The sequence below is a fragment of the Tachysurus vachellii genome, chromosome 2 (assembly GCF_030014155.1).
Source record: "Tachysurus vachellii isolate PV-2020 chromosome 2, HZAU_Pvac_v1, whole genome shotgun sequence".
Taxonomy (NCBI): Eukaryota; Metazoa; Chordata; class Actinopteri; order Siluriformes; family Bagridae; genus Tachysurus; species Tachysurus vachellii.
The window spans coordinates 19614266-19639442 of record NC_083461.1 but is presented as its reverse complement, the minus strand read 5'-3'; the positions used below and the strand labels follow the sequence as shown (position 1 = coordinate 19639442).

Sequence of the window (25177 nt, the reverse complement as noted above, 5' to 3'; positions counted from 1 at the left end):
TCATGTCAAGTTACCTTTGATTTATCTACGTTCAAATGATTGAGTCAAATAAATTGATTCTTAAGTGAAACAGCAAAGAAATATATAAAGAATCAGAATCAATATCGGGTTTATTTGGCCAAGGGTGTTGACACACACAAGAAATTTGGTTCCAGCTGTTTGTGACTCTCAAAAGTACAGACATAAATATTGTGACAAGGCATTGGACTACTGATCAGAAGGTCATGAGATCAAATCCCAGGTCCGTTCAGTTGCCATTGATGGGACCCTGTGCAAGGCCCTTAACCCTTAATTACTGAGTTGTATAAATTGAAATAAAAATGTAAGTAACTCTGAATAAGGTTGTCTGCCAAATGCCGTAAATGTAAACAGGAACTTCATTTGTGTGTGTGTGATTCCTACCCCAGTACACAACATTAGTGCCTCTTGTGTTTGACCACTAGGTGTAACAGGAGCTCAATGCACTATGGAGTTAAATGAGCACACTGAAACCTTATTACACAATATTTGGCAGGTAACGAATCAACATCAATTTATATCTTAAAACATGGATTTATTAAAGAATTTGTAATTAATTTAAAGGATTTATACGCTTACTTATATGCACATTTTAAATTGTAAAAAAATTGAATGGTGTACCAAAAAAAACAACCTTCATCAAATATTTAACAAACAACATTTAAAAACACATTTAGAATCATTTCTGACAATATTGCTGTACGTTACATAAAACTAGAAATGAACATGACACTCCTTCACTGGGAGAGCGATTTCACAAACATCCTTGTTCACATCCAGAGTTTGCTCAGGTGACAACGTTTCTGGGTGGAATGGGTCGGGGTACTCCGGGTCCATTTCTGGGAAGCTGAGAAGTCCAAACTGCAGGCTGCACGCCACCCAAACCTTGACTGTTAGAACTGTGAGGACAAAGAGAAAAAAATGCTTTATCTCTGACCTTAAACCTTATATATAACCATAAATATTTCCTTTCAATTATATTGTAATGTTAGTTATTAGGAATCTTTTTTTAGTTTTATTAGTCAGTAATGGAGCTCTGAAACATTCTGCATTGTAAAAATCAATAGCAATCCATTCTACATAAGATACATTGTGTAAATGAATATAAATAATATATGGTTTATATATACTGTCTGTTACCTTGCCTGAGCACCAGAGGTGGGAGATGGATACTGAAACAAATATGAAAGACAACATTATTACAGCCCCAGAGAATCAACTATTTGCTGAACATGAAAATTAAACCATCCTATTGTATAAAGCAGACAGTTTAGAACAATGGCTACTGGTTCTCTTCCTCTCTCCTCTGCCCCGAGCAGTACACATGACACGCTAACATGAAATACTCGAGCCTGGCCACATCCTCCAGGACAGCTTGGGATCAGATGTTAGTACTGTAAGAGCAGAGGCACTGCACTGCACAAGACCAGTCCTCTCATCAGATACAGTACAGCAAGTTCACCCACTCTCACAGACATTCACACTCTCACTAACTCACAAAAACTCTCACTCTCACACACACCCAGAAACTCTCACACTCAGAAACTCTCACAATATCACACACTATCTTACACGCTATCTCATACTATCTAACACTCTCTCACACTATCTCAAACTCTCTCACATTCTATCTCACTATCACTATTACACTGTTTCACGCTATCTCACTATCATACACTCACACATTCTCTCTCACACTATCACTCTCACATATGTGCACACACTATCTCACACTTTCTATCACACATTATCTCACACTCTCTCACACACTATCTCACATGCTCACACACATAACAATTCGCTTGTATTTCTTCATTTGTACGTCACTTTGCTGAACGGCTTTGCTGAACGAATGAATTTAACTGGAAACATGATGTATTGAGATGTTACAGTTTTTGCCCATTGCTTGCACACTAAATCCGAATGCTTAGACCAAAGCCTCAATACCTAAATTTCTTGTAGCATATGCTTAAACACAGTGTAACCATAGCTGAAACACATTGTCAACTTTTCACTTTGTTTGCAATTCTGTAGCACACTTATTGCGAAACACTACACACGTTTTCTTACATTAGACACATTTTTCAAAAAAGAAATCACCTGTTATCATTGGGAAAACACTCTGTTCAAAATGCAAAACTCATCTGGCAATTATAGGCACTTACCTATCGGTCTGAGCCTTAGCACTACAAATAGGCCTCAGGTAAGACATTCTGAGAACTTTGCAAGCATGGAGGCAATGCGAGTAAGAGTAAGAGGAGGACAAAGAGAGAGAGGAGTTGGACGTGGACGTGGACGTGGAAGAGGACAAAGACGAGGACCAGTGCGGAGACGTGTATCGGATGACATCAGGGCTACTCTGGTGGACCATGTCATAAATCATGGCTTATCCATGAGGGAGGCTGGGCAAAGAGTCCACCCTAACCTCAGTCGCTACACAGTAGCATCGATAATAAGAACATTCCGAATGGAGAACAGGTATATCTTCAAGTTTCTGCTCCAGACTGTACCTACTGTATGTGTCACATGATTCTGTATCATATTACAGTATTACTGTAAAGTACTATTCAAAAATGAGTAGTGCTGTGAAGTATATGTAAAGGAGTATCATTGTGATGTTACAGTTTGAAAGTACAGTATTTGAAAAAGAACATAACCAATGACATCTTGTGGTGGCATTTTTTACAGAATGGTTGGGCTACCTCCTCGAGGTGGAAGGGAACGTCTCTTTACTCAAGAACAAGAGCTTGCCATCGTTCAAATGGTGCAAGAAAATAACGCAATCCGACTTCGTGAGTTGCAACAGCGCATAATTGCAGATAGAATGGTATTCAACAATATCAACAGGGTCAGCATTTCTACAATAAGTCGCATCCTACAGAAACATAACTTCAGAATGAAGCAGCTGTACAGGGTGCCATTTGAGAGGAACAGTGTCAGGGTCAAGGATCTGCGCCATGATTATGTGCAGGTATGTGTCACTTTACTTTACATACTATATATTGTATTGTGGGAATGAGGGTTTATGCTGCCACCTGCTCTGTCTGTATCTTGTAGTTTTTGTCTATACTAACCCAACCCAGCCCCTACTTGTGTAAAAATGTAGACATTGTAGTTGCTGTATGTGTTTTCAGTAACACTATTCAATATTTTCTGTTACAGACAGTTTTGGATTTTGATGCCGCCGAACAGCCACATGAGTTCATCTATGTGGATGAGGCAGGCTTTAATCTGGCCAAAACCAGGCGTTGAGGCCGTAACATAGTTGGACAAAAGGCTGTTGTAAAGTGGGGGAAATATCACCTTGTGTACTGCAATTAGTGTCCAAGGAGTCCTGCATCATCATGCCACTCTAGGTCCCTACAATACAGGACAGATCATTGTATTTCTAGATGCACTACATGCAGTTGTACAGGACAAACCACAGCAGCCCAGGTTTGTTGTCATCTGGGATAATGTTAGTTTCCTCCAGGCTGCTCTGGTCCAAGATTGGTTCACCAACCATAACAATTTTACACCTTTATACCTGCCCCCTTACAGCCCCTTTCTAAATGCAATCGAGGAATTATTTTGGAAAGTCTATGATCGGCAACCACACGCCCGCATGCCTCTTCTGCAAGCAATGGAAGAGGCATGTGGAGACATTGAGGTGGGATCCATCCAAGGGTGGATTAGGCACACAAGACGATATTTTCCCCGATGCCTAGCCCGCGAGGACATCGCCTGTGATGTCGACGAGGTCTTGTGGCCAGATCCAAACAGAAGGCGGGATCCATAAGACCCCCCCCCCCCCCCCCCCAGGCCCCCACCACACACATACACGTGCACACACACAAAACAAGTGTGTTTTTTTCCCACAATAGCAGTGTATCCAGTATTTGTTTTGTTTTTTACTTTTGTTTTGTTGCTAATTGTCATGACTTGTGATTCTATTTTTCTTTATTTTATTAAGAATGTTTTTTCTGTAAAAACTCTTGTTTGATTACTGAATACATTTAAACAAATCAATCTTTAAATAAATCTACTTTTGAGTTTTACAAAAGACTGAGTCTAAGAAAATTACAATATAAATAAAAACACAAAGACTGCAGTGTTTTATATAAAGCGCATCAGTGTGTTGCTGGTGATATGAAAGAGTAATTCAAATGGTGCTTGTGTGTATGGTTTTGTTACAAGAATTTTTAGAAAGGAGTGTTAAGTTTTGAATGCAGTGTTTCATTTTGGCATAGATGTGAGTTGTTAATCTCCATATGCTATGTCTGATTGGCTTGTGTGTAGAGTTTTGACATAATGAGCCAAATTCTGCAAAAAGTGTGTAAGCAATAGGCCAAAACTGTAAGCAAAAAAGACCAGTCGAGTTAGTTTCAATCTCAGGATCATCAGAGATAAATGTGATTCCATATGAGTAAGTATTTATGAATGTATTAAAGCTTACCTGTGGATATTGTGAGGGTGGAGGAGGACGTGTTGGACGTTGTACGTTTCCGCTTGGCTGGTTGTTACTCTGAGCATTCGCTTCATTAGTCCTGTGAAGTGGAACATCGCTGGTGTGATTATTGGAAGATCTATTAAACTGTTAAAAGGATTATAGATACCGACTCATAAATATGTCTGAATGTTGGCTTAAGGTTAAGTACCAACATAACCATGTGTCTCAGACTCCACTGACAATTCCCACAGACCACCAGAGGGCAACCTTAGGCACCAGTTCACCTGCTTTGTGTTAATTAGTCAAATTATTTAAGCTATGGGGAGCGATTTGTTATCATGATTGTTAGAGTCTTGTTCCCAGCCTATCTGTTGTTCTGTACCCACAGTTTTCATTGTCTCTTGTACTAATAAAGTCTTAACTTATACCCATCCATAACCTAATATTCTGCTGCTCACGTTTCAAAATCCCAAAACGTTCTTTGCTGTAAATCTTTGCATGTGGTCTTGGCATTGTCACAACTTATGTTTCACCTGGAGGGGCTCTAGATCTCAAAAACAAATGACAAGGCATTGAGTAACAAATACCAAATGATTTCATTACGGTTATGTAGCACCTTAAACTAACAACAACAACAAAAAAAACCCAGTCCCTAGCAGTTTACACTACAGCGCTGTGGAATTCTGGACTCTGATTGGTCAGAAGGAGTAGAATTAATTCTCTATAACAGTGCGTGTGAGGTGGATGAGGGTTTAAACTCTGCTCTATAATGAAAGTGAGAACAGGAACGAACCCGTTTCAGGAACGTTCCACAAACATCATCATAATCGAGTTTCTTACAGATTTACATGATCATGGAGATGAATTTGTGAGACACTGATTTGTCTCCATTATTTCTTTTTTTCTTTGTGGTTAGAAATCTAAAAGTTGTGGTAGTACCTGCGGCGTGTGGACCGTCGGCTCCTGAAGCATCTATTTAGTGAGTCCCGCCTGAACACATACAGAAAACCAAACACCGCCAGCACCAGAATGGGCAGCACCAACAGGAAGAAGATCAGCAGGCCATTCCTCAGCGAGTAATCTGAGAAGAGAACATGTGCCTCGTACTTTCACCATGTTACACAACAGTGCGCTGTTTAAAACATGACACTTTTTACTCATTTAACCTTAAATCAGTTTTGCTATAGAGGTAGAGGTAGAAACCTCGGGAGAGTTTCACAGAATGTTCCTTATATTTAGAGTCGAGTCTGAGGGCAGCGGGTAAGAATTTTCAAAGCTACATATTCGGATTACTAAAATAACCTCCGTGGTACTTTACAGGGACAGAAAATACAGACAGACAAAGGTAATAGTGTTTTTTCTTTTGATGTCAAATGTAATAGTGTAATAGAAAATATAGTCTAATATGATGAACTATGAATCTAATGAGAGTCTCGTTTATAACTAATATATTACTGCATGAATAAACCTAGTAGTAATGTTCACATTAATCACTGGTTTAATGAATAAAACTTCTTCCACTCTCATTATTTTGAAGCACAGACAGTAGAATAGCACTTGATCCAGCACACAGTCTGATTTTATGTTTTATTATTTGATCTGGAGCACCAACAGATACTTGAGCTCAACTTATCAATTCATTCACTTTAAATTCATTTGTGTGTGTATGTGTATGTGTGTACCGATCTGAGCAGGTCCGCTATCTATACTGCCTCCTCTGCCCCATGTGTTGCAGTAAGGCGGAGCCCAGCCATTGTTACAGTGACAGTGGTCCAAGTTATTACACACCTGGAACATCACACACTCACGTCACAATCTCAAGTTACTCTTGAAAGACACACACGTCACACATACACTATCATCTAACTCAAGGGCATTTAACCCCTACATTTCTCTATAATTAGTTGCTCTCTATCTCTCTCAATCATGTAGTTTAACACAGTATCAGAGTTGACAATGATACACACCCCATTGCTGTTGCAGTCCCTTACAGCGTTACACATCTGTCCCTGTGTCATCACTGATGAATTCACACAGTTGAAGTTCAGGCAGACCTGAGGGAAGGCCAACAGCAAAGACATGTATATATGCATATGTTTATTGAAACTGACATCATTATGCACTTAAGATTTATGTTAAAATAAGACGATTAAGAATAAAAGTACTTAGAGATTTTTACTTGCACGTGAATGCTGTTGCTAAGCAAATAAGAACCACATGGCATGCATAGAGACGATGACCATGACACCATGGATTACACAGACTCACTTTATTTACAGCGCAGACAGTCCCTTTTTTGACATATCCCGGGTCCAGAACATCGGGTCCCATGTTGAAGTCAGCGTTCCTGCATGAGATCCCTGGTGCTATGTTCTGGATGCTGATGATTGCCCCAGGCGGGGGGAAGTTAGTGTCAAAGTTTGTGCACTGGATCTTCCCACACATGGAGTTACTGCAGGACAAGAGTTTGGCAAAGTTAATGTTCCTGTTGATATAAACAGTGGTTCCCTCAGCAGCCTCTCTTTATGCTCTCTCTCAAAAAAAAAAGCTGGTCATGACAAACCACAAAGAACTGTAAATTCCTCTGTCCTGAAGAAGAAAAACTAGCTGTACTTACGCCACTGAACATGGGGCAAAACTGGACCTGGAGTAACCACAGTTTCCAAAACCGGTGCCCAGTGTGTTCACGTAGCTAAAGCATTTATCATCAGCTTTTGTTGCGGCTGAGAAAAAAACAAAACAAAACAACATAGTAAGCTGATTAAAAGGCACTGACAATATTTAGATTCAGGATGAATCTCAGATTAAAGATAATCACATGAAGGTTTTCTGATGAGTGATTAGCTATGAAAAAATATGACAAATACTTTTATATGAGAGTCGACTCAGGCTTGCTTATTAGGGATACATTTCTACATTACAAATTTATACCCTGAAATTCTATATTTTTGTAAGCTGTTTAGTGACGGTTGACCAAAAGTGCTCACCAAATACGATTTTGTGTAATATGACTCATGTGATTACTGTAATAGAATTGTATTGAATGTGATATATGATCACATGAGACAAGACTTTTAATAATCATATTGAAAAGGTGGACGCTTAACGATTCAATAATCCACAAATATGAGCCAATAACACGTGCAACTCTTAAAATGACGCATTCAGACTCTTCTCTTATGACTGAAACCCCGCCCACAACCATGGCTAGGCACTCTGATTGGACAACTTCTCGTCATGCACTGCAGTGGGATTTATGTGGATCGACTGCTGACATTTATTGATTGTACAGACTGAAGTGATGAAAGTTTTGCTTTTTAGTTTGAGTTTGATCAGTATCACGGTTGTATTTTATGTTCTTCTTTACAATCTGTAATAAAGTGAAAGTAAAAAAATAAGCACTTGGGCCGAAGAGCTGCTTGCACTGGTAGTCCAGGGTCTGGCACCGGCCCTCGTAGCAGTAGGCGCTGTTGTTCTGGCAGGTCAGACCGTCCATTAGGTAGGTGTCTGGAGGGCAGAAACCAGACTGGCCGGTGCAGTACTCAGGCAGGTCGCACTCGTTCACTGACACTCTGCAGGGCGTTCCAGACACCAGCACCTGGAGGAGATAGAAACATCAGTCTGGGATCCAGTTACTCAGGTCTTGGTAAGATTAAGTTAGTGTTAATTGAATGCAGTAATTTTCATGTCCTCACCTGGATAATAAGTGTGTGTGTGTGTGTGTACCTGACAGTCTTTGCAGCAGACTCCAGCAGCACAGGCTGAACCCTTTGTGAAAGTGCATGTAGCTGCATCACAACATTTATTATTGCATGTCTGCAAACAAACACACACACACACAAACACACAAACAAATGAGGAACTTTTACATGAGTAAAATACCTAAATATGCAAAGTGATCAACTGATTAGCCACACTCACACACTGACACATCTTTTTTCCTGCTTGTTTTATTCGTGATCATTTATAAACTTGATCTCGACTCTTTCAAATTTCAAATGACTGCCTTCAAATGAATAAGTGGTTTAACCCTGATGGCGTAATCCGTACATAAAATCGCAGGAACTCATCAGCAGTTACACGAACAGTTAAGGTTCATGTTAGTGTAAAATGACAAATTCTGAAGTAAAGTGTTTCCAAAATCCTATTTTGCGTCTTCACATCTCTCAGCGGTACCTGTGGCGGTCCACAGTCGCACTCCTCGGTTCCCTCCAGGATCTGGTTGCCGCACGTGGGTATGGAGATGACGTTTTCCGGAGATGGCTGATTCAGCAGACACACGCCTCCTCCACGCTGGACCAGATTCTCAAAATCGTTATCGCTGCACTGGCTGAACAAAGTCGATCCGCTGCACCCACACACAAACACACCCAAACAATGAATGGGGAAAAAACTAAGTCAAATCTCTAATCCATTTGCTGTTCATTAACTACACCACAGCACTGTTGAGTTCTGGATTCTGATTGGTCAGAGGGTTAGGGTTAATGTACCCTATAGCATTTCTATAGTAAGAGTCTCCCATGTGGGGGGGCACGGTGGCTTAGTGGTTAGCACGTTCACCTCACACCTCCAGGGTTGGGGGTTCGATTCCCGCCTCCGCCTTGTGTGTGTGGAGTGTGCATGGTCTCCCCGTGCCTCGGGGGTTTCCTCCGGGTACTCCGGTTTCCTCCCCCGGTCCAAAGACATGCATGGTAGGTTGATTGGCATCTCTGGAAAATTGTCCGTAGTGTGTGATTGTGTGAGTGAATGAGAGTGTGTGTGTGCCCTGCGATGGGTTGGCACTCCGTCCAGGGTGTATCCTGCCTTGATGCCCGATGACACCTGAGATAGGCACAGGCTCCCCGTGACCCGAGGTAGTGTAGATAAGCGGTAGAAAATGAGTGAGAGTGAGAGAGTGAGTGAGTCTCCCATGTCAGAGGTCAGAGGAGAAGCTGAGTGTAAATCTTTATATTGTCTGACATTATCGTGGTTTTTGGCTGGTGAGGAAACAACTGTATGTTTGTTTGTTGTTAATTCCTGTACCATTAGATGTAACTATGTTGATTATTTTGCAGTAACAGCACCACACTGTTCCCCTGTAAGCATGGAGTGAGTGTGCAGTACTGACGTGGCGGTGGGGTACATGATGCAGGTGTTTCCTCCACACTGGCAGGACGAGGTGTCATGGTTCATCCCCAGGTTGTGTCCCATCTCGTGAGCCAGAATCGTGGAATAATACTGTATACCATTGTCACTGAACTGCAGAGAAACAGATTGTTTAGAAAGGATGACATTAAATACTTCACATTTTCAAACATCTCTCTTTCTCTCCCACATCTCTCTCTCTCCCTCCCTCTTGAGAGAGATACTCTCTCATTTCCTCCCTATTCCTCCCTCCCTCCCTCCTGAAAGATATATCATTCCCTCTCTATGTCCCCTTTTTCTCCCTATCTATCCCTTTTTCTCTGTCCCTCCTTATCTCTATCTCGCTCTCTATGTCTCTCCCCCCCTTCCTCCCTCTCTCCCTCCCTGCTGAAAGATATCTCATTCCCTCTCTATCTCCCCTCTTATTCCCTATCGATCCCTTTTTCTCTGTCCCTCCTTATCTCTATCTCACGCTCCCTTCCTATCTCTCTTTCTCTCTCTCCCTCTCTTTCTTTCCCTCCCTCTCTCTCTATATCTCTTTCTTTCCCTCTCTCTCTCTCTCTCCCTCCCTCCCTCCCTCTCTCACTCTCGTTTTCTAGACATTCCTGTTTTTTAAGGCTGTACCAGTTCTGTTCTTCATATAGGGTACACGTGATGAAACAACGCGGAACTGTTCTGTTCTTAAGTGTGGCTAAAAACGACACGATGTTCAGGTAATAGGGACAAAAATAACAGGAAACTAAAATAGATGGAAAAATCCACATCTTGATCACATGCTGTGATCGACCACACCGCTGTAACGTCCCAAAATCTTCGGCTCAGTATTCTGACTCGTGAAATGAATCCAAATTGTTTATTTGTTGAAAATAGCGACATGCTGATGTTAAGCGTTTCAAAGCTTGTTAAACCTTAAAGAACAAATAAATACCTAAAAATATTTTTAAATATTTTAGGAGTGTACCTAGCTAAGATTAGGTTGCTAGCTTGTAGTTATGAATCTAAAATGTATAAAGAATCTCGTCATGTTTCATGTTTCCTCTCTGCGAAAGTAATTTTAGGACTAGCTAAAACTGGCACTAAGACTAGCGTTCCAGTCTGACAGCTGACTGGGCCATAAGGAGTGACATGCTTCTTCAAATGGTCATCGTTCCAGGATAATGGTCTCGCAGTAGGAACAGCACTGTGGGATTCTGCATTCTGACTGGCCAGAGCGTGTTGATTCATTTTAAAGCGCTCGTTCTAACTCGTTATCGTTCTCCCACTGGTTTCAGATCAGATGACACACTTAACATGAATAATACAACACGGGGCTCGGATAACTGATCAGGACAACACCATCAGACACTCAACACCACACAGCAGTGTCAGGAGTCTAATGATTTTTCGCTTTATTTCAGAGTATTTATTTACTGACCACGCTAATTCCACCGCCGCTGCCTGCTGAGCAAACAGTGCCGACGTAAGCCATGCCCAAGATCCCTCCGCTGTACGCTCCCGAAAGACCCCTGTCAAGAAAGAACAACAAACACAAACACTCAGACCAGAACTGGGAGAAGTAAATGAGTAGATTAGCGACATGTCAGTAGAAGAAAGTCTAATCTGCATTGTTTTCCTTCTCTCTTTTAATTCATCATCATCACCTAATAGTCTGTAATGCTGTGCTGTCAAGATACTTGAGTTTTATATATCTTATTAAAGAAGTCAGGTGTGTTTAAGCTTACTTTTGGATTCACTTAGCATCATTCCCCTGGCTGTCTGTTTCCTTTACGAATGAATATAATGACTTTATTTTACTAAATTACTCATCAAACCACCTTCCAAAGTCTGCCTTAAAAACATCCAGTGATTGAAACTTCTGTACAAAAAAACAACAACAAAAAACTCCAACATAATCTACGTTTTTGTTCTCTTCTTTTTTGTGAAACCTTCCTGGTTTGACTTTATATATGTTACTGTTTCATGCTCACTCACACGATGAGCTGGGCCATGTCGTTCCTGACCCGTGGCAACAGATTACTTTTCCTCCAACTGACAAAGCTTCCTAAAACATCTACGGCATTTCCTGTCACATCAAACGGGTTGCTCGTATTGAAAATCTCCAGGCCCACCAGGACGATACGAATATTCAGCTGCTGGTAGTACTGTAGGAAGAAGAGACAAACTGCTAGCCAGGGCTATCGGAGAGGAATAATACGCTCCGTCTCGTGCTGTTCTAGGAAAATAATCAAACAGCTGAAGCGCTTTATTCTCACAGCAACAACAGGAGAGATCAACAATTACTGTTGAGGAATCTACCCAAAATTGGTACTTTGCATCCATCCAATAAGCCGCAAGACAATAAAACATCTGTCCAGTGAAAATGATGACACATAAAGAACTAGGAATATTTCTCACCGTGTCCAGTAAATTGGCCAGCTGCACCATTTGATTCCTCACGGCCACAACGTTGCTGTTCATCAATTTAAACTGTGCGAGTAAACAAACACAATCTGACCTCTGAACCAGTTAACACAAATAAACCATACAACACAAGTAAAATGTGACTATGAGGCTCACCCTCAGATTGTCCACGACTAATGCCAGCTCCACGTATCTGGTCTGAGGAAGGTTGCGCTTTTTCTGTCAGAGTTAAACAAATATATTTATTCAATACAATATTTACACAGTAAGCAATAAAAGATAAAACTACACCAAGGGCCAGATTCAGAGTTCAGTAAAGCACACAGGGATGAGACGAGTTCAGAAGAGTTCCACAATTGGGGGTGGAGTTTGTCAAAAACAGGGAAGTGTCTCTTTTATGCTTAATTCTGATGTGGCTGGATCAAGTGCTATACTACTGTCTGTGCTGCTGAGTGGAAGCTGTTTTATTCAGTTAAACCAGTGATTAATGTTATCATACAGTCTACACTCCTACAAATTCCTGTACCATCATCACCTGATACATTCATGTATCAGTGTATTAATCTTTTAGTTCACAGCCAAGAAATTAAAAGCTATTTTTTCTCTCTGATTTTTAACTGATTTTAAGGTTGTGATCTGGATGTTATTGAAAATCGCCATATTAGATGCTTCTACTCAAGAAAACTCTGGCATCCATCGACCTACACACTACGCACATGATTTGAATCATTTGACATGACTCTAAATTTGAGAGACTTCCCCACATGTAAATATCTCTCTCTGGACACTGTACAGAAGGTGGGAGAAAGGAGGATGGTAGCAAAACTATCATCATTGCTGGAGAACAACTCTCACCCCCTGTATGAAACGGTTTCAGCTCTGAGCAGCTCCTTCAGTGACAGACTGTTACATCCTAAGTGTCTGAAGGAGCGATTCAGACGCTCGTTTCTCCCTGCTGCTATTAGACTTTACAATCAAAGCTGCTCCCAGTGAACCGGTCACCGTAATACACACTGTTATTACTGTTTCACTGCAATAATAAACAATAACAAAGTATATTAAACATGTGCAATAACAGAAATTTGGAAAAATGTGCAATATTACATGTGTGCAATATGTCTTTGTGTGTAACCACTACTCTTTTTATACATTTGTTTTTGTATATACTGTATATTGTCTTTATTCTTTTTATATATTTTTATATATACTTTTTAGATATTTTTTATTCTTTTTATTATTTTTAATCTTTTTATATATTTTTGCTGCTGTAACAGAGAAATTTCCCCATTGTGGGACGAATAAAGGTATATCGTATCTTATCTTATCTTATCTCGGACTTGTGACTGAATGAACCTCACTGCATACTCAAGCCTTTAGCTAAACAGAAACAAACAAACATTTCTGACCCGTAAAAATGTGTCCATAAACAAGGTGTGGTCACGGGAGCCATGAAAATCATGCTCAGTGTCTACTCCACACACAAATGGCTCCGACTTGCTGCTTTCCACAGGAAACAGGATGTGCTCGTTGTTTTTTGCATGTAAAGCAGGTTCCAGGGCATAACTCTTGTTCCCCATGAAAATGACACCCCTTCAAATTAACATAAGCATTAAGTTACATACTTGGCTTAATAAATATGATCATCAGTCACAGAGTCATTATTCATTCATTCATTCATTCATTCATTCATCATCTTCCAGTCTGTCAGTCTGTCCCGGGAATGCTGAGAGCTCAGAGGGAATTACCATCACAAAGATGATTAAAAACACTGAATCACATGATCTGGAGAGGAACTTGTAGAGGTGTGACAGCTGGTAGGTGTTAAGGTTTGTTCTCCCTCTCTCTCTCTCACACACACACACACACACGAAAAGAGCAGCTATAGGTGAGGTCACATTAAAGAAAGTCAATAACACTGTAAACTGTAACACACTTAGACACTTTTACATAGAAAACACTATATAAACACTGCATATCATTTCTTCGTTTCCTTATTGTTGTTGTAAATCATGGCAGCAGCCTTATATTCACCAAGTTATGTGAGTAGTCATGCCAGGTACAATAGGTTTCTGGTTGTTATATACACAATGGATTCCTTTCCGCATAAATACATGAGCAGTGACGAACAAACTAACAGCTAAAAATAGACAGTGAGTGAAGATAAAGGTGTGGCTGGTGTGTCATCAGTCATGACAAACTTTAAAAACATGTAAAAACAGACCTGAGTCCATCACAGGTGCTTAGAGCCACCAGAGATTCCTCATAACCCGAGACTCGGCCGTAGTAATGACACAACACCTGGAACACACGGAAGCAGGCAATCATTTCATAGCAAGTGGCTACTAATCTCTAACTAGCATGGCTGCTTAATACATATTTTCATCTACCTGGCAAAGAAATGTATATTGTTACTGTGGTCACCTCCTCAGGTACCTTCTTTTAAAATGTGGTTGTCTTAAATGTCTATATTATTTCCATATGAGAAACTCACTTATGATATACATCAAAAGTCTAATGATTTTTGGCAGATATGGACACCTCTCTGGTGCCACATTAACAACCTCTCTTTATCCTCTGTGTTACAGTGTACATTTAGTTATTTGCCTTACTGTGCTGTCTTTTCTACCTGATCGTCCACTTTTAATTGTTCTTTATTGTAGACTCGAGACTGTATCGGTATGTTTATGTACACCAGAATAACCGACCAATACAAATAAAAAACATATTTTCATCTATCTATCTATCTATCTATCTATCTATCTATCTATCTATCTATCTATCTATCTATCCATCACTCTGTTTATATATCAATTTATCCAGTTGTCCATCCACCCATATACAGATATACCTGTCTATTCAAATGTCTAACTAGCCATCTGCATGTACATCAATCCATTCATACATACATACATCCATCCATCCATTCATACTGTACATACACGCACACATGGATGTAGGAACTGGACAGAAGTTTTGTTATCTATCTATGCACCTATGTATCCATCCACCCATATCTGCATCTATTTACCTATCCATTCATCCATCCTTCCATCCATCCACACATCTATCTATATTTCTACCTTTATATGTACACACAAACACCAAGTCTATCTATCTCACCATCCCAACATTCACCTATCCATTCCTCTCTCTATCCTCTAGATCGGTGAGGTGAGTGGTGAACGCGAGTCTTACAGGTTTCTCTTTGTGCTTTTTCATAGCGTTTCGACGCACATCGTGCGAGACCACCGTGAAATCAGGAGATAAAAAGTCTCTGAGAAACACACAGAAGCACACAGGTCACTAAAGTCACACCTTTACGACATCAGTATCATGGCAAACAGCTGAATCCTCACAATGTGAAAGAAAATACACTTCTTACTTGTTTTTGGTTAGATGTAAGAGATGAACAGTGTTATCAATCTTAATTGAGTAGGTCAAACTCCCTGAATCTGTTGTCTGTAAATATTAATAGTGTAGCAAATGAGCTATGAACTCAGAGTGCGTAATAAATGAGCTATTAATAAATGAGTGTTATTTATTACTGAAACCAGAGTTTCTACTCAATCTACCTGCTCGTATGTTCTCGTACTCTTGTCATGTCTCTGCCATCGTTTGTGCACAAGCTGAGGAATGACAATCTGGAAATCCTTCAGGTTTGATGTTTGTTCATGGAACAGATCTGTGAACATATCCGTTTAATTGAATGTCTCAGTAAACAACACAAGAAACAATTACACAACAAAATTACAAGGAAAATCCATGAGTTTTAATTTTCATAAAATCACCACAGTGCTGTATTCTGATTGCTGATACACCTGACACACCTGTTATGTTATTATTATTATTACTCCCTAAAGGCCTTAAACGCTTGAACCCGGGAAATGCTGCTTGCAGCTTTAATGTTATTATTATTGTTTGTTTTTTGGTAAATTGTCATACAAGAGATAGAAGACACTTTGGGACACAATTTTATTTTAAAAAAAAATTCTTAAGTAAGTAAGTAAGTAAATAAAAAAATAATATTACTTAAAAATAATAATAATTATAAATAAATAAATATATAAAAGTATTACTTAAAATATTAATAAATAAACAAATAATAAAAAAACAAACAAAATAAATAATAAATAAACAAACAAACAAATAAATAAATAAGAATATTACTTAAAAATATTAATAAATAAATAAATAAACAAATAAATAAATAAACAAGATAATGCAAAGTCTAACACGGAAACGTATTTAAAACAATAGAAAACAATTTTTTGTTTTTTGCTGGTGTTTGTGCTTCCCGGATACTGGATGCAAATAGTAGCATGTAAATAAACTCGAAAGAATCACTGAACGTGTCAAACTTAGTTTTACAGCTGTTTAAATCAAGTTTATCAGCGTTAGAATAAAGTTTTAATGAAGATGACAGAGCTACAACTTTATCGGAAGATTAAAAAAAAGCTCATTAGTCCTTTTTACAGCTATTAAATGGACTATGAACCGACGAACATGAGTTTTGTTTTTCTCACCTTGAGTGACTATTCCGTCTATGTGGATAAAGAGCAGGAGAACTGTAAAAAAGGGTCTTCTGCTGTTTCTCCTGGTTCTCCTGATTTCTTCTCCCCCCATTATTCTCTGAATGTGTGTGTATGTGTGTGTGTGTGTATGAGAGAGAGAGAGAGAGAGAGAGAGAGAGCGCACGCGCTCAGGTGAGACGCTCTCCTACCTGTTCACCTTTAGAAAATGCTAGTTCACGAGCTGCTACTGTTTCATTCACGTCTCACGCTCACACCTCCATCCTCTCAAAGTTTCTTTCCCCTGCTAAACGTCAAGGAAAGTTTATTTAAAAAAATTATGGATTTATTTATTAGCAGTTTATAAAAACTCAGTCACACCTTTAACTCTGACACTGGAGACTCCTTCAATATAAATGAATACTATATATATATATATATATATATATATATATATATATATATATATATATATATATATATAAATGCTGTAAATGTAAATGTAACTATAAATTCATAAAAGGAAAAAAAAGTCAGTGATGCATCATATTGTGTATGACAGGTTAGTGTTGGAAACAATAATGTATTAGAGCATTAATATAAACATGAGCTACTGTCAGAGACTCTGTACAGCACTATGGTGTAATAACATTTATTTGTGTTTATGTGTTCAGAAGAGAATTGTGGTGTTTTTTTTTTTTTTTGTGAAACAATTCAACATTTAATTTCGTTGAATCTTTGATGCAAATCCTTTTACATTTTTATGTGATGCCCCAAAGCATTATTTTGGTTTTCCTATTTTCGTTGCTTTAATTAAATATTACACCGTGAGTGTGCTTTTACTATTTTTATTTTATAATTTAAATGTAGAGCGATTAAAGAGTAGAAAATTAGAAAGTTGTTTTCTTATGTTGACATTGTGAGTAATTTTTTTTAACAAGGACTTTTATTCTAGCGGAAGTGACGGTAGAACGGCTTGGTAAGACCTGGAAAATACGCGTGCGTGGAAATGGCGCGCATGCGCAGTGCGCAGAGTAACGTGGGTCATGGTAGGCGCAGGTGGGAGGTTTGCTATGTGTTTTCTTTAAGTTGAACTCGGCTTCATTTTTCCGGTAGAACTTTTTAAGAGCCATCGAGCGGTTTGTTGGTGTGTGTTTTATCTGTGATGAGAGTCACACAGCAGCACAAAGCATGTGTGTGTGAGGTTTGCCTGTAAACACCCACACAGATTCCTGCTTGCTGTGTGAGATCGGTGCATGAGATCTGAATGTTTCATGTCACTCACACTCTCACAGCTCCAACAGCATCATGATAAGTTCCAGCAGAGATGCCATGGTGTCTATACACAACTCCTGGGTGTGTACATCTCCTACTGAGCTTAGAGAGATACTCATCACACCACAGGAAGATCTCCTCACCACAGAGGCTGGCCTGGATCATCCTTCTTCTGCCCTGTAAGTCTGTGTGTGAGTGTGTGTTTGTGGTGATCCTGCATCCTTCTGCCCTGTAAGTGTGTTTATCACAAATGTGTGTGTGTGTGTGGTGATCCTGCATCCTTCTGCACTGTGTTTATCACAAATGTGTGTGTGTGTGTATGGTGATCCTGCATCCTTGTGCACTGTGTGTTTATCACAAATGTGTGTGTGAGAGTGTGTGTGTGTGTGTGTGTGTGTGGTGATCCTGCATCCTTCTGCACTGTAAGTGTGTGTATCACAAATGTGTGTGTGTATGTGTGTGTGGTGATCCTGCATCCTTCTGCACTGTAAGTGTGTGTATCACAAATGTGTGTGTGTGTGGTGATCCTGCATCCTTCTGCACTGTAAGTGTGTGTATCACAAATGTGTGTGTGTGTGTGATGCTGATGCTGTGAGTGTAATCCTCTGTCCCAGGTGTGAACCTGTTTGCTTGGAGCGGGCGGAGGAATCATCTCCGTGCGTCATCACCCTGCTGTGTCGACCTGATTCTGGTGCCGTGATCAGCAGCGTTCAGATCGTGAGTGAAGCAAGGACGGTTGAGGTCTACTCGCTCTCTGGTGACTACTGCGGGACGAGCCGTGGTGAGGAAGATCCCAGATGGCAGCAGAGCAGGTGCACATGTCAAACTGAACATCAGAGAAACCATTCACCTGCCTCCATGTTGTTGGCAGAACACTTGATGATTTTCTTTGTTAATTCTTTGATTTCTTTGTCGGTTATTAAGACAATGGTGCAGACTAAATGAAAATGATTTAATGTTCTTCTCATGCTAGTGGTGAAGACAAAAGACTCTTCTACAGGAGCCACTTGGTGTTGGAATCTCCGCTCGCGTCATGTGAAGTGAAGGTACGTCAGTCGCTCCGTCTTCTATTTACATTTAGGTAAATATTAAAAACTGATTGGGATGTGCAGCATGTTTTTAGTAACAGGACAACAAGCTTTTATGCTTCGTCCAGGCTACTAAACGGTCTCTGTCTTATGAAATAAATCATCTTGTGGACTGGAACTGAATTGAAGTAGAAACAAAACAAAACACAAAAAACAAGGCCCTTGTTTTACCACTAGGGGGCAAAACAGAGCAATAAACTCTGATTTATAAACTCAGCTACTGTCCAAAGGAAGCAGCTCTTCATCCTCAGGCTAAAAATCTGACTCTTATTATCCAGAAGTATTTATTTACCCGTTTCAAAGTAACAGGGACGAATTCTTACACAATCACAGATAATAATTCAAACTTTGTTGTTTTCTGAGCCTAGACAGTATTATGGGATATTTGAGTATGACGTACAAGCCCAATTCATTGGGGGTGAATACTTATGCAATCAAGCCCACAGGAAAAATAGTTAAACTGTTTAATGCAGAAGATCAAGAGACTTCATCTCCATTTTTGTTATATAAAATTCCTCCTCAAACACTGAAATATTAAATGAACAGAATAAACTGATCTGAGACCAGTGTGTGTGAGTTTACTTCTGGATTTAGAGAAGTAGAACTGATCCCAGATCAGCAGGAAAAGTCATGTTAAGAAGTCACCCTGGTGTCTCATTCTAGCTGCTCTCGCTTGGCGGGCGATCGGTTGTGGAAATCCGTCAGGTGGCTGTGGGACTGCAGTCCTGTCCAGGGGCTGAGTTCGGGCACGGCCCGGGCACTGGCATTGACCTTCATCGTGTGCAGGCTATGATGAAGGAGATGGGCACCACGCTGTCACCTGGGGCGCAGAATCTTATGGAGATGGTGCAGTTTCAGCAGAAGGTCAGTTAACGCGGGTCCTAAACGTGATATTTCACTTTTAGATAGATATATATAGATATAGATAACCTTGTTTTGGAAGCCAATAAGAAGCTGCTAATGGTTAAGTTGCTCTAATGCTGGAATTCGGGCCCTCTCCTCTGTTCAGTTTTTGACAAAAATCTTTCTCTTCTCTTTTTAGAACAAAGCTGACGTCCTTGGTGGCTTCTTGCCACTGCTGATGAGTGGTGGTGGTGGTGGTGTGTTATCATGCTTGGCCAAACGAACCTCACGAGATGTTGGACCTGATGGAACACAATTACCGCCAGGACCTCAATCTGGAACATTCTCTGCCATCGAGAACAGCCCCTCAGATGCTGTAGCAGGTGTTCAGGGAGGAAACCAGAGTCCCGTCAGCCCTGATCTGCTTCCCATGCTGCAGAGTGTGTGTGGTCAGGTTACACAACTCCGGCTGGATGCTCTGATCTCACCAGAGAAGAGGACGAATGGTGAACGGTGAGTCAGCAGTAGCTTTTTTGTGGTTCTTTTGCTGCTTGGACGTTAGATGTGACCTCCAGCTCATTTTCTTTTTGAACTACTTGTTTTTTTTGTTTTTTGTGTGTGTGAGACAGAGAGGATCCCGTATGCTGCGGAGGTCTGGAGAAAGTTTTGGAGAAAGTGGTGGAGAAACGAATGCAGGATCTGGAGAACAGGTTGAAGGAGCACATGGACTCGCGCCTGGATGCCCTTCAGCAGCGACTGGAGCTCACGCTACATCAGATGGTGCTCCTTGCTAACACACCCAAACCCCAATAAACTCACTAACCAGCACTACTGCTAACGAGCTGCACAAGTGCTGTCTGAGGATGGGTTTATTACACTAACTCTGCTAACAGTTCATCTGAAGAAATTGTTACTAATCTTTACGGGTTCTTCTTGAAAACTTAAATGTTAAAAGAAATAATGTTTTTAAACGAGACTCAGTCACTCATTCATTAATTTTTATTGACGGAGACAGACACAGCTGATAATCAACATGAGTGAATTTTAACGCCAAAGCTGCTTCCCAACATCTAATATTCACTGTAAACACACACAAACACACAAGCTTGACACTGCTTTTACCATGTTCTCTGAACAGGTGTGCAGTGATGGAAACTTTTGTTGTTTTTTTAACCCAATGACTGCACTGAATCCCTTGAGGCTGAACTGGAACACCGCTTCACTCCAGGACTCATGACTCACTCACATCATACTGTCCAACTCTTTTGGAAGTGGTGCAGTGGTTCAGCCTCCTGGGACCTGATCTTAAGAATGGTTTAAAACCTGTTTTTCTTGTTTTGGTGATTTTTCATTGACATTGTATTTAATGGTTTACGTTAAACCAACTGGAGAACTAAGGACAAAAAAAAGAAACATTAAAATGTGGTGATACTAAAACAGAGTTTCTCCTCTTACATTCCTCCTTTCCAGTCACATTTCCAATAGCTGCTGTGAAACTTTAGTGACTCGATAGATTTGGTGACTTTTTATACCTCATTAGTGACTTTGTTTCACTAAACAGCCTAATGACAAATCCAGTGAGAGCAGGTTGTAATGCTGATCACCATCCTTCCTGACGACAAATCACTTATCACATTCATTCCTGATGACCAAACATTAATCACCATTTTCCTGCTGACCACTCACTAATCACCATCATTCTTGATGACCAATCACTAATCACTATCATTCCTGATGAGAAACCACTGATCACCATTATTACTGATGACCAATTCAATTCAATTTATTTGTGTAGTATGTAACTTAGTGAGCCAGCATTAATGTATTCAATGTTAGAGATTTAAGCACTTATGTACGTCGCTCTGGATAAGGGCGTCTGCCAAATGCTGTAAATGTAAATGTAAATGTAAATGTGTAGCATCTTTAACAATTTCCATTGTCTCAAAGCAGCTTTACAGAAGTAGGGAAACAGAAAAGAGAGAGAAAAAAAGAAATGAATATATAATAATAATAAAAATAAGGATAAATGAGCTCATTGCTAATGAGCAAGCTGGAGGCAACATTGGCAAGAAAAACTCCCTGAGATGATATGAGGAAGAAAACTTGAGAGGAACCAGGTTCAGAAGGAAACCCATCCTCATTGGGGTGACACTGTACAGAAAATAATGTAAATAATCACCAATCAATCACTAATCACCACTATTCCTGATGTCCAATCACTGATCACCATCTTTCCTGATATCTAATCACTAAACACTGTCCCTCACACATTGCCTATGAGCTATGACATCACCTCAACAACTTTTCTGAGCACTCATGAGCTTCTTTTCCCCTGACCCAATTTTCCAGCAGAGTCTCTACCCCGTGACCTCGGTACGATTCCATGCTGATTAATGACTCGGCCCTGAGCTTGGATTTTTTTTGGGAGTATCCCAGCATCTGTGTAGGAAGAAGAAAAAAAAGACATCTCACTCAGAGGAACTGTAGTTGAGCCAAGACAGGGCAGCTGAACAAACACGTTATGGGACTTCTGAAAAGTTACCAAGTCAGTTCCACGCAAACAGTGATCTGGGCGCACTCTGTAAACTGTCCGCAGTGTCGTCTGCTGTAACAGTAACTCCTGCTTTCTGGAATAAAACTTGTATTGTGCTGCTGCAGGAAAAGAATCGAGGTGTTGTAATGTAGCAGCGTTACATGTCCCTGAATGGTTCATTCCTAAATATTCCTGGTTTATTATAACAACACAGCAATTTAATGTAAATGTAGCATTTAATGTAAATGAAAATGAAAGTCAAATGAAAATATGACAGAAAACTCCACACACTTTGAAAGTTTCATACAAATATCCAAACAAAACATTTTCCGTCTGTATTGTTCAGCGATCCTGAGTTCAAATGCTGATACCAGGGATTAGAGAGCAAAATTAGCAGTGTTCTCTGGGTGGGAGGTGTCTTCACTGTCAATCACATTAACACTAACCAATCATGGCCTTGTCTGAGCTCGTATATGAAGGAGAGGGCAGAGTGCACTTGGTTACCCCTCGCCTTCTCTGATTGGTTGCCATCTTACGTTACGGGACTAATTGGAGTAATTTTGTCAAAGCATCGAGTTCAAAGAGGAGGCTGTGGGAGGCTTCAAGGTCATGACACCAAAGAGAGTGTACAGCAGAAAGGATTTTTTTTCTTCATTTAAACACCCACATGGTTTTGAGGATCAGCAATAAGACAGCACAGGAAGTCCAGAAGCTCGCTTTAAATAACATAAAAGCTTTCTTTATGGCAGAAGATCCAAACGTGTACATTTAGGACTTATTCTTCACAAACTAGTTCTTTACGTTGATTATAATAGTGAATATAGTAACATTTATTTAGTATTTTTTATTAATTAGAGTTTGATTAGTGAGACCAGCTATGAGACTGTAGCAGTGAGGAAAAGACATGAGGCAGAGAGGGAGTTAGCAGAGATGAGGATGTTGAGGTTTCTTCAGGAGTGATGAGGATGGACAGGATTAGGAACGAGCACATAAGAGGGACAGCTCAGGTTGTCTGTTTTGGGGACAAGGACAGAGAGGTGAGATTAAGATAGTTTGGACATGTACAGAGGAGGGAGATGGTTATATTGGTAGAAGGATGTTGGAGACGGAGCTGCCAGGTAAGAGGTCAAGAGGAAGGACAAAGAGGAGATATATGGATGTGTTAAATGAGGACATGAAGGTAACTGGTGCGAGAGAAGAGGATGCCGAGGACAGTTAGATCGAAACTGATGGGCGACCCCTAACAGGAAAAGCCCAAAGTAGAAGAAGAAGATTAGAGTTTATTGAAATCTGCCAATTGAACCAGTAGAACAACTAAACAATACTTTCTTTTCTTAGTGCCAAATTATAGTTTTACAAAATGAATCAAATTCCCGAATCAGATTAGGATGGCAGAATGTCATGAAAAGTATGTCATGGCTTGGTCTGGTGGACACTGTGGAACGTTAACTTCACTGTGATCTTCTTGAGCACGCACTAAATTATTCTAATGCTTCTTGACTTCTATAGTAATGTCATCAGCTATAAAAACAAAAAAACTAGATTACAGAAAATTCTGAGTTCTGACAGCTGGAGAAGTGCAGATGTTCAGGGCAGATGTTTCAAGGTCAACGTGTTTTGGACGGATTGTGAGAAGAAAACCAGGCAAGTGAAGTTTAACACACACTGCACTTTCAGCTAAGACTCTGTTCCTCTCTGTTTAACCAATAGAAGATCAACACGCTTATTTCTAAATATTTCTTTTTACTTGTTTTAAGATTAAAATCATAAAATCGTTTTAAAAAGAAGTGAAACCGAATAGAATTCTAGCTTGAAATCAGCAAATAGGTCCAGAAATAGGCTTCATGATCTTATATTTTGTTGTATAATAACCTCATAAGGAGAAATATCAGAAAACTTTCCGTGAAGTGTTTTTAGGAACAACATATTTTCTCATTATTAACATGAAGCTTTTCCTAATAATACCGAGATGCTTATTGTGTTCTGCTAACATAGTTTTTCTCACTACACAAAATTTTCCACTGCTACCAAGAAGCTTGTTTAATAATACAGTGAGATTTTTCTTGTTATAACAATGTTTTCTGATGATGATGTAATTAGAATCACATTAATAATATAAAGTGTGTGTGTGTATGAGGTGGAGTGTGAGCCTCTTAGTCCTGATTTTTTTTTGAGTCAAAGAAAAAAACAAAACATTCATATAAAAACTCTGGGCACTGAGGAGTAAAAAAAGAAGGTGAAGGACAAAAACTATTAAAGCACAAAAGGACAACCCATTAAAGCATTCATGGATTATTCATTAAGCATTGGAGCACACTTCACTATAGCACGGGAAAAAGGAGTCACGAGCAACAGGTTAAAATAAATAGATTTCCACAGAACCATATGAGGGGCAGCGTACAGCACGACCAAGCTGGAAATAAATGACATCATAGCTTAAATTCTGTATCTGTGATTCTTCCATCATGAGTAAATGGAGCAGGAAAGGTTTATTAGGATCAAACTGGAGAATCACACGAACACACACAGACACACACAGACACACACACACATGCTCACACATACACACGCACATACGCACATACACACGTGTTCTTAATGCTCATTTCCATCATGAGGAAATGGAGCTGGAAAGGTTTGTTAGGATCAAACTGGAGAATCACACATACACACACACATACACACAAATACACACACATACATGCATACACACGCACACATACACACACACAAAAACACACACATACATGCATACACACGCACACATACACACGCACACATACAACCACAAATACACACACATACATGCATACACATGCACACATACACAAATGCACACACATACATGCATACACACGCACGCACACATACACACACACACACATGCACACATTTAAATGCACACATTAAAGAATTAAATGCTTTTTATTACAGTACAGGGAACCATATGTTTGATGAC

The 25177-nt window shown here is 39.8% G+C and overlaps 2 protein-coding genes across 5 annotated transcripts in view; one reads left to right on the top strand and one right to left on the bottom strand.

Moving 5' to 3' along the window:
- Nucleotides 1-92: 92 nt before the first annotated feature.
- The window catches only part of zgc:174164 (uncharacterized protein LOC570656 homolog), a 202553-nt gene continuing 177468 nt past the window's right edge, over nucleotides 93-25177 (bottom strand). Inside the window, exons 2-23 of one of the 3 annotated variants that reach the window (XM_060862343.1) lie at nucleotides 16495-16630; nucleotides 15544-15653; nucleotides 15354-15430; nucleotides 15167-15245; nucleotides 14193-14269; nucleotides 13378-13561; nucleotides 12128-12190; nucleotides 11966-12037; nucleotides 11543-11712; nucleotides 10986-11076; nucleotides 9555-9685; nucleotides 8624-8795; nucleotides 8174-8263; nucleotides 7850-8045; nucleotides 7065-7170; nucleotides 6716-6899; nucleotides 6415-6501; nucleotides 6130-6235; nucleotides 5387-5528; nucleotides 4454-4544; nucleotides 1159-1190; nucleotides 93-917 (exon numbers count right to left, since the gene is read on the bottom strand). In XM_060862343.1, the coding sequence (XP_060718326.1) occupies nucleotides 806-917; nucleotides 1159-1190; nucleotides 4454-4544; nucleotides 5387-5528; nucleotides 6130-6235; nucleotides 6415-6501; nucleotides 6716-6899; nucleotides 7065-7170; nucleotides 7850-8045; nucleotides 8174-8263; nucleotides 8624-8795; nucleotides 9555-9685; nucleotides 10986-11076; nucleotides 11543-11712; nucleotides 11966-12037; nucleotides 12128-12190; nucleotides 13378-13561; nucleotides 14193-14269; nucleotides 15167-15245; nucleotides 15354-15430; nucleotides 15544-15653; nucleotides 16495-16594 (2472 nt within the window). In that variant the 5' untranslated portion in view covers nucleotides 16595-16630 and the 3' untranslated portion in view covers nucleotides 93-805. The other 2 variants (XM_060862333.1, XM_060862351.1) reach the window with 2 other exon arrangements.
- c2h10orf88 (chromosome 2 C10orf88 homolog) lies at nucleotides 17513-21124 on the top strand. 2 transcript variants are annotated; one of them, XM_060862297.1, is made up of 7 exons: nucleotides 17513-17672; nucleotides 17775-17933; nucleotides 18369-18566; nucleotides 18728-18800; nucleotides 19506-19706; nucleotides 19885-20198; nucleotides 20315-21124. In XM_060862297.1, exons 2-7 carry the CDS (start codon nucleotides 17788-17790, stop codon nucleotides 20496-20498), a joined length of 1116 nt encoding a protein of 371 aa, XP_060718280.1. In that variant the 5' UTR covers nucleotides 17513-17672; nucleotides 17775-17787; the 3' UTR covers nucleotides 20499-21124. The 2 variants fall into 2 exon arrangements, with proteins under 2 accessions (XP_060718280.1, XP_060718271.1); XM_060862288.1 differs by having other exon boundaries at nucleotides 17513-17933.

Bases quoted from the DNA above. Each gene is read 5' to 3' on its own strand.
- c2h10orf88 (XM_060862297.1), top strand. From the start codon at position 17,788: ATGATAAGTTCCAGCAGAGATGCCATGGTGTCTATACACAACTCCTGG. The intron at 19,707-19,884 runs GTCAGTTAACGC...TTCTCTTTTTAG, and splicing joins TGGTGCAGTTTCAGCAGAAG to AACAAAGCTGACGTCCTTGG. The intron at 20,199-20,314 runs GTGAGTCAGCAG...TGTGTGAGACAG, and splicing joins AAGAGGACGAATGGTGAACG to AGAGGATCCCGTATGCTGCG.